This window comes from Anopheles maculipalpis, chromosome 3RL (assembly GCF_943734695.1).
Source record: "Anopheles maculipalpis chromosome 3RL, idAnoMacuDA_375_x, whole genome shotgun sequence".
Taxonomy (NCBI): domain Eukaryota; kingdom Metazoa; phylum Arthropoda; class Insecta; order Diptera; family Culicidae; genus Anopheles; species Anopheles maculipalpis.
The window spans coordinates 71862855-71872643 of NC_064872.1; the positions used below are offsets into that span (position 1 = coordinate 71862855).

Genomic DNA, 9789 nt, shown 5'->3' on the forward strand with positions numbered 1-9789 from the left:
CATAGTTTTTGTGTTTTTGACCCTCAGCGGGTTCCACACGTCCTTGCGACTGACCGCAATCATGCATATCAACGCTGTTTATCCCCTTTTATCATTTACGTCCATAGTTTTTTTTTTTTTTGTTTAAGATTGTTTGTTTGCTTTTTTAGCCCCTCATCAAGGTTAGTGCGATCTTGGGTGATTCTGGAGTGTAGGAGCAGGGATAAGTAAGGAGAAGGCAACTTGACTCACGGAAATGCTGCGTTGGCGAAAGTTTATATTTGAAAACTTTTAAATGAACTCCCCAGACACAAGGGGGACGATCGTTATTTGATATCTAGATGGGTCTGGATGTCCTTCTTCCGGTGTGTGTGTGTTTTTGTGAGAGCTGTAAATAGTTTCTTCAAAAATTACCTGCTCACAAGTAGACTTAGGCTTAAAAGAAAAACTTTGACAATAAAACATAAAAGAAACTATTTGTACAATACAAAGAAAATAATCTTTATGTGAGTAATATAACATCTACTGAAGATGAGATTAGAGATTAAATCTCACATCCAAAGTATGATTGTACAAATTATTTAAGCGCCATACCTAACTAGATATTCCTCTTCGATCCATAGAGATTTAAAATTTTGACAGTCCGGAGTGTCCCATTTATTTTTCTTCTCCTTGACTTAACGACCCGTTTGGTCACGCTGTCCCTCAAATGGCTGGCGTGACTTGTTAAGTACCTCGTAGTTGCATAGTCAATCCTCACTACGAAGGAACGGGATTTGAACTCCGATTTGAACTCGAATTTACCACTAGACTGCCCCTTCGTTGTTTTATTTATTATTGTCGCGTGACTATTGAATCAGAACTCTACATTCCGGGCTATGTTTGCCTACTAATAGTTTCCGAAAATTATCTTTTGCGACAGTAGAAATACAAGTTTACCCTTATATTATTTCGTCCTTAATCAACTCAATGTTCAAATGTTCAATATCAATATCTTACGTTTAAGTATTCTTCCCTAAACGCGATATATTTTAAGCATTGTCAAGCGCTACTTTCCCTCACCAAATGAGTTGAGGTTCCAGCGATATCCTCTCATGCAGCATCCTAATTATAACGGTAATTAATTTCACTGTCCAAAGGAATAGATTCCCGGAATTTTGCTGCCCTAGGAGAAGCAGTCTGTAGCCCTCCCTCATAGACTCTTTGATCCCAAGTTTGCAGTTCTTCAATTCCCGCACGGCCGGTAACACGCATGAGTTGTGAACATTTCCGGTAGAAAACACAACACAAAAGACCTATCTCGTATCTCGTACTTCTTGCGTACTGCGTACTACTTTGCGTACTGATACAATGAATGCTGATCTCTGCTGGAACCAACGTCGTTAGAACTGTCGTGTTGCTTTCCCACGCACTGACTACGGTCAATTCGACGTGCGTTACTGCTGAATGTGAAGTTTTTGATGTTCTTAGCACGAACCAAAACGTCAGACGAATGCATGGTCACTACTGACTCTGGCGCTGCGTGCGATGGTAAATGAGTTTAAACGCTTTGAACTCAAATACGCGCTCGAACTTGGTGTCACTTTCTGGGCAATCGAGCCCGTGGTCACGTTAAACAACTTTTCCGCGATGCTGACCACACAAAACGAGACTCAGAACGATACGTCTTTGATACAAATCCGCGTGAATTCTTCTGTTGGAGTTGATTTCGTCTCAGGAGTGGATGAAAAGCATTTCAACATTTCGACTAGCTACTTTAAGATCTCAGCAGGCTAATCCACATTTTTTTTACTATCCATTTTGTTTTCTTTCAGAACATCAACATGAACAGCTTCGGCGGTTCCCGAAATTATCAATTGCTTGTCCTGCTGGCTCAACGAATCAGTTCTTTGGTTATCTATTTGATAAACCATGTGCGGCAGGAAAGCTTACCAGTCCAGGAATCCTTTCGGCAAGCTCTTTTGCCTATGCATCGGGTGCTGACGGAGTTCTTGTTTCAACACACGCACACTTTTGACCATAGTTTCCAACTCCGAGATCCTGGCCAATCGTTTCAAAGCTTACCTTCTATGCCGGTAAGTACGCTTGTTTACAAAGTTATTATAAACCGATCCTTCCACTACTTAAAATTGTATTCTCTTTGTAATTTTAGCATTGCCATTTCCATGTACCATCTCAACACCTAACGACCACAACCCATTTTCCTCCATTTCGGCAAAGTATCACCCCACCAGAAGATATCACACCACCCCGCGATACTCCACCAGCCTCCATGCTCGGGTTTACTTCGACACCAATCCGGTCACCAATAAGTCGTCCCCGGCCGGAACCATTTGCCCTCATCAATCAGCTGCTGATGGCGATGCGCACATCCGATAACTGTAATTTGTCAAGCATCACTGAACAGTACGGCAAAGATCCTGTCTATCGCGACCGAATACTTCAGGAGCTAGATGAGCTGCGATCGTTAATTATGGCTCAAACGGAATCCACGAGCAGTGCAGCGGGACAAGCGTTGCGGGCACTTCTGGATCGGGTTGAGCAGGCGGAAACTACACTCTCGTTGCTCATCCATAATTTAGAACGTTTGCAACATGATTGACGGAATGACGGGAATATTTCTATCGCTTCCTGACAAAATTTTAAATAAAACAAATTAAAAGCGAATACACTGCGTGCTAATTTTTATTTTTATCCGTGTTTCATTTTTTAGGTGCAATTATATATAATTTTGTCTAATAATCGCTTTGAATGTCGAAAAACGTTAGATTAGCCCCCTGGCGGTCGGGCCACAAAGCATCGCACGCTATTAACGAAACGTTTCGCTAGTTGCGCTAGCAGCACATAGGAGGCGCTGCAACCAAATCACTCGTTTACATTGTGTGAAAGATTCATGTGCGGATAGGGACAAGCAATAATTATTTATTTTCTATATATTACTTATTTAACTACCGAAAATAATTCAAATTAAGCACGAATACTATTTATTTTCAATACATTGTTGAACTGCTTCTCTACTAGCCTCAGCTACAAACACTCTCAACATTCGTTCGTTAATTGTTCGTAGAAGTTTGATAAACTAATATTGTAAATAATAATTACATCGTCTGTTAACAACGTCTGTGCGTCTTTGTTTCTGTCTGTGTGTAATCATACATTTGGCTACTCGTAAAACTTTCCTTTTTCTAACGAACACCGTCAATACCGGCACACAAATCTAATTCCAACAATCAGGGCCTGGTAGTTAGGTAAACATTTGTAAATTGTTTTGGAAACTTTCCATTCATCTTTTCTGTACCGAACGCATCCAATACCCGGTTGGAACTGGTTCTACATTCACACCCTATTACGATGATGTGCCAGTGCGAAAATGGGAACAATACTGACAGCGCATATTGTTCGAACGCCGATCATAACAATGTACAAAATTAGTGAACCCATCAAAGGTAACACATTTTAAGACAATTAAAACCCGACCGATCCTTCTAGTTAACGACAGGAAAATAGTGCCAATATTGACCGAGTAGCTGAAGGAAAGGTAAGGTTTTGTTTCATTATTCCAGCCATTGCGGAAACCTTTTCAATAACCAGACTATACAGCGAGTTGTAATTAAGCCACATTCACTCTGGGAGGTGTTCACATACATTTTCACTAATTCGCACCAATTATTCGGAATACAACATTTCAATTTCAAATCTTAATTTCATAAAATTTTCATCATCAAAGAACTGTCACACTAAAATAAATAAATAATTGAATACAGGTTGATCTATTATTAATATAATAAGCTTTGATCATAGCTTTTAGAAAGAAAAGTGATATCGACATAAAATGATTGACTAGAAAATAAAAAGCACACTGTGTTTTAATACGAATTTCTCGTCTCTAGTTGGGAAAAGTGCTAAAGCCGTCGATCGTCCACTCGGGGAACACGGTATATCAGGTATTTATTTGTATCCAGCAGGTGACCGCAAATGCTGGACAGCCTAATCGAAGATAAAGTTATGACTGACTACGGATAAATTAAGGCAAAAAAACGACATTTTTAGGATTACTGCTGATGGGTTTCGAACAAATTTCCTCTAGTAATTGAAGTATGCATTAATATGATTTTAAACAAATCATTTTATTTATTTTTCCTCCATGGATTACCCAAATTGCCTCATAGTAAAGCTAATGGACTGAATACCATTTAATCGTCTATAAACAAATGATTCCCCAAGCACAAGCTTCAAATACAAATTTGATCTAATTTTATACCTCAAACTAGCTTGGTTGGTTGCCAGCCATAAGGACATAAGGACGATTCAATCAGCCAAACCTGTGCCACATGAAAATTACGAAAATACACACAAAAACATCCTCAACACCGTACTATAGCCGGCTAGTCAACGCTAACGCATTAAATCAGTGCGACCCGGCGACCAACTCTTGACCGCAATTGATATGCAGTTATCCAATAATCACCAGTTATTACAAATTCAATTCCTTCTCCCACTGCTCGTCGATCAGCGGTGGAACAGCCGCCGTCTGCCGAGTGTCCGCTGGCGTCCACCGCGTCAAACCTCGTCAACAAGTGTCCCGTTTGACGCGCTAATGACGTGCGTTCCCGCTCTAATAGGTGACGATAATCGTGCGAGCCCTACGAAACTTGCCCATTAAGCACTTTGTCAATGGCGCTGTCGGCCGATACGACGAAAAATTGCCGAATGCTGTGACAACGCCGAGCGCAGCTGGGTCAAAATAACCGCAAATTGCTTTCTCTCGCAAACCAAACAACCCGGAACCGAACCGGGTAAGGACACCGGCGGAGACCAACGCGTACGCTAATATTGTGTACCTCGAAGGTTTTTTATTATGTTTGTTTTATTTTCCTTTTGCCGTTTGCAAATGGTAAACCGCAAAACGGGGCCGCGTTCTGATCAGAACAGGTATCGGAGCACATCTGTAACGGCTAAGGTGGTCGTTTTATTTAAATGCTTTTTTTTTGCTCTTAGCGTACTGCACACTTGGTGCGTAATTTATTTTACCCGGATTAAGCTCAATTCGCGACGGAATAGTTAGAAGAGCGACACAAAAAAAAAACCGCCACATGCCGGACACGTTCAGTTATCCACACATAAAGTTACATTTCGCGGTCGTGTCCGGGTCCAGGAGTTCCTGTTTACCGCCAGCGCACCGTCTGTGACGTCAGTGGTCGGTGCGTGCAAGGTTCCGATCGGGCTAGTAGGTAGGAATCACGAAATGAACACGCAGGTCTGCACTGCCATACGTTGGCAGAGCGGTTGGTAGGTCATCCAGATACTGGGATAAAAAAAAGAGACTTCGCATTGTGCGCAAGGTGAGTGTGGTGTTTTCTATTAATGGATCTTTTTGATTGACACGTTGACTGCCATTTCCTTACACGATTTATGAGAAACAACTTTTGCAGGACATTAGACGCAGTGTTGGTAACAGCAAGTGGGCATTGTGTTGAATTAGTTAGTCTAGTTGAATCTTAATTCTTGATGTATTCCTCCTCAGTACCTGTTTTCAAGTATTACACCAGCAATTATCAAACTAGAGAGTCATTTTCGTCTTCTTGGCTCCATGAACTGCCAGGTCATGTCAGCTATCAAATGGCTGACGCGAATCCCTCCCGAACCGTTCCCCAGAAGTGAAGATTTACTATATCCTTATCGTATCCTTTTACATCGTATTCTTGGGAGTCGTTAAGCCAAGAAGAAGTTTGATAGTCCTCACTTAGAGATAACAGTCCGGAAAGGGTTTAACCCCCGATCCTGCTATTGGAGTCGACGATTGGAATCGCTGCCTTCCACTACCCCTGTACCGCATACCACTATAACTAATGAGTCTAATCGAACTAAAATACAATGAAGTAAATAAGAACATTTAGAATTAATTACTCTTTCGAGAGAAAGGTACACGACTCTCGATTATGGGAAGTATTCGAGCAAGTCGATTACAAAAAAGATAACTATGACGATCGGTCCACACGTGCGCAACTCAGTCGCCAATAGGACCGGGTTGACGCGATACGAGGGAAAGGTCGATCAAACACAATCACCTTTCCAGTAGTCACCAGACACAATGACTCGAGTCTCGCGGCTGGAAAGCGAAGGGAAGTTCTCGCTGGTACACACGAATGCGGCAGTGCAATTTTTTATTAATTAATAATGCTGATAGCATCGATCAGTGCATCGATGGTGGAATGCAGTCATGCCGGGTGACTGGATCGTTTAGCGTCAACCCTCAGTCAGGTTAGCTTCACACCTGTTGCATCTGGGATTGTCTGTGCTAGGATCTGGAGCACCTAGAACTTTGCCTTCCCAAACGTGGATTCTAGCGGGGTTTCGGTGCAATATTAGCGATTAGCTATAGCTGCTGATCGTATCGGATTGTGTTCGTGATCATCATTATTGCTTTTATGAGTAGCTATGCCTTATGTAATCACCTTGCATGTAACAAAGCGTCAAGCTTTGTAACCGTGCAGCATCTTTATTGCTTTATGAACTTGTGGCGATCGCGATCATCTACACTCACTTATTACAGAACTATGCGGATGAAGCTTCAGATGGAAATAAAACCTCCGACACAACCGCTCACCAATAATTTCATTCCACTCAGCTAATGCACAATTTGCAGCCCTAATCGCTCCAATTCCAATACCGACGTTTGACACTTCAACCTGGGCGTACTAAACGGGCCATTAGTGTCGGCTTATCGAGTTCAATTTATGTGTGACCCCCTTAGTACTACCTCCGTAAAAAAAATGGCAGCAGTAATAGAGGGTGTAGAGTAATTTATTGGCAAAAAAAGTGCACCTTACTCAAACAATCCATAACTTAGTGTCTGACGGCGGTGACCGCGGTAGCAGTTGAGAGAGAAGGTGGAAAATTATGTCCCACTGAGTGTATATGTGTTTGATCGAATGTTGCTTGGGTGGCCGTTCGTTTCCCTCCTTTGGTTCCGCTTCCGAACACCTGGAGCAAACCGGTGTACAGGTCAATGCCAATGCAATTCTTGAGCCGGCGGTGGCGTGAAAGCGACAAACTTGGAGCGATCTTGATTTCTCCTTGATTTTTTTCTTCTTTCTTTCAAATGTTGGAGGTTGTGCCAATTTTCGTTTGTAATTTGTGCGGATAATTTGCTGTCGGTATGGATGTGATATTCTGCTGCTTATTTTGATCTATTTTCAGAAGCTTGTCTAGTCTTTTCTTGATTGTGTTTCATGATTAATGGCATGACATTTTAATATTTTATTTCAGTTTTGCAGATATTTGTTCAACTATTAAGTTACTTATTTTCATAGTAGTTTTATAAAATGTATTCCTTTTAACAAATCAAAGGTCTTGAGGATCCTCACATATTGCTTCCAAAAGTATAAAATTATTATCAAATATTCTCTCAAATTATGTATAAATCTAGCCATCCCCACATCTACTTAGAACCCATCTCATCGTAGTCCATCGTTACTTCAAAACATTGTTCTTTGTCCGAGGATTATCCTTAACCTTCTAACGAATGCTCTCTGTACGCTAAGTTAAATCCGCTCGGTTATGTCTCACCGCTTACAGCCAAGGCGAAAATTCACAAAGTACCGGAACCTCTCAACAATCCCCTGCAGAAATGCATGCCATTGGTACGAGCGCCCAGTGCCACAGGACCTAACGCACAACTCATACTGCACTAGCACACAGCTCGAGTGACACAAAGTCCTAGTTCAAGGATCCAACCACAAGCGCGGTACAAAAGTTGTCCCTGTGAGCCCGTTTCCTTCAGGAGATTAAACGTCATTACCAGCACAGCTATGAACACAACCTGCAGCATTCGCCGGCCGGTAATGACCGTGGTAACAAAAAACAAACCGATAGGCACAACCCTAACCGGGGGTACGAACTTGACGCTGAACTTGGCCTCCTCGTCGGTACACCGTTTCAGTGTCATTATGCGTCTTATGCTTCGGGCTGGCCACACGCATACCCGTCCACCTCCTCACGCTCCTCTCGCTGACGGCCTGAACGGGTGGGTGGGTGAGTTGGCGAAGGTGCCAGGTGTTGCTGACAGACCTTCAGGCACGTTTAGATCTCTCACTGTTGGTAGTGTCTCGTGACACACAGCACTAGCAAAAACGTGGCAGTATTTGACCGATCACGATAGCGTTTATTATTATTCTTTTTTGGGATAGTTTCAACCTGCCTTGCCGAAAACATTCGCCACTCGCGTCCCGAGGACACGGTCGTCGCCAAAATTCGTGGCCAGTTCATTGCCACCTGCCTGCGTGGAACGATGTGAGGCTGGTAGTACCCACAAAAAAGCTCATACAGTTCCAGACAAATGACACAGCAGCATTTCGTAGCTGTTCAATGATACAGATGACGTACCTTGCAATTCCTTGGCCGGGTTTTGAAGCCTGTTACCACACTGCTTACCCTTAGCCGTTCCGGAGTGACACACCAAATGGGCAGAAAAGAAGAAATAAAAATCTCGCGGTAAATCCAATCAAGTAAATAAAAAACCAACACCGTTCGGCTTGGACACTCACAAATTGAAGTCAAACGGGTAGATTTCTTCTAGCTAATCGAAAGAGAAACTATAAATTTAAGCTGCAACCAACGCTTGGGAACTAAGAATTCGACGTCCTTACCAATCCCACTCGACTTTTGACTGTGTGTCCAATCGATTATATTATTAAGTTTTTCTATTTGGAATGAAGAAGGGTAAAATTTGCCTTACTAAAGAGAGCAACAAATAAATCTATTCCAATCGATTTAAATTAACTTGCTACCTCGCATTGTCGCGTTCCGTCACGCGATCGTCCTCCATCTTGGATGCTTGATCCCATTACATGCAAGCAACAACAGAACCATACCGCAACAAACAGCCAATAACGTTCCACACATTTCCAGACGAGGTGAGTTGATGAAAATCATAATGTGCGATAAGCTATCGGTTCTCCTTGCAGGTGCCGTGGTTACTGGCCAGTTCCATATCGATCGACACGACACGGAATTGATTTCTTGATTTCTCGTGCCCGTCCGATCCTTGAACGATCGATGCTGCTGTCGGCAATCTACCTCCATTCGTGCAGGGTCAGATGTGGTGCAAAAAAGATTTGTAAAGATCACTAGTCAAATGGCGAACCTCCACATTATTAGACACCTGACGCATGCAATTGCGCTATGTGTGCGGGTGCCGGAGAAGGTTTTCCGGCTTTGCCGATTCTCTGGACGAACGTTGTACCGCGCCGATCGTTTCCTAGAGTGCGTTCCGGTGATGTCTGTGTTTCGTGTAGAACACGCGATGCTACCGCCACTTCCGCCGCTCAATACATCAACCGACCAGAACCTTTGAGAATCCGAAAAATCACTGTACGTGCAAGCGGTGAGGCTTGCTAGTGAAGAAGAGAGAGCGAGAGATAAAACATAGTTGAAGTTACAAGAAAGAAAAACAAAACCACCAGACCTAGACATCTCTCAGCAAAGCGACGAGCGCATCGATCAGCATGCAACCTTGACAAGACTCACCGAATGTCTTAACTAACTCTATCGACTCTATGGTTTGCAGTCAGTTTCCGTTTTTTTTTTTTCAACCGTCCACGGTTTGTTCGGTTCAGAGAACTTTAAATGACACTTGCGCCAGTGATTGGATCCAACGGCGAGTACCACAATAAAACTAGCCAAAAGCTTACACAGGTACCCCGATCGGCGGTCTACGATCAGGATCAGTGTAAATGCTACAGCTTCTGATCGTAAATTAGCCACCAACTGACCCCGCTGGCCTTCCGAAAGGGTTTTTTTTTTGGGACG

The 9789-nt window shown here is 42.8% G+C and overlaps 1 protein-coding gene across 1 annotated transcript; it reads left to right on the forward strand.

Moving 5' to 3' along the window:
• The first annotated feature begins 1802 nt into the window (after positions 1–1802).
• On the forward strand, positions 1803–2581 carry LOC126563684 (uncharacterized). The gene is made up of 2 exons (XM_050220328.1): positions 1803–2054; positions 2132–2581. The coding sequence occupies exons 1-2, from the start codon at positions 1803–1805 to the stop codon at positions 2579–2581; spliced, it is 702 nt and encodes a 233-aa protein (XP_050076285.1).
• The last annotated feature ends 7208 nt before the right edge of the window (positions 2582–9789 follow it).

Excerpts from the sequence above, each read along its gene's own strand:
- LOC126563684 (XM_050220328.1), top strand. The coding sequence starts at position 1,803 with ATGAACAGCTTCGGCGGTTCCCGAAATTATCAATTGCTTGTCCTGCTG. Across the intron at positions 2,055-2,131 it reads AAAGCTTACCTTCTATGCCG|CATTGCCATTTCCATGTACC; the intron begins GTAAGTACGCTT and ends TTGTAATTTTAG.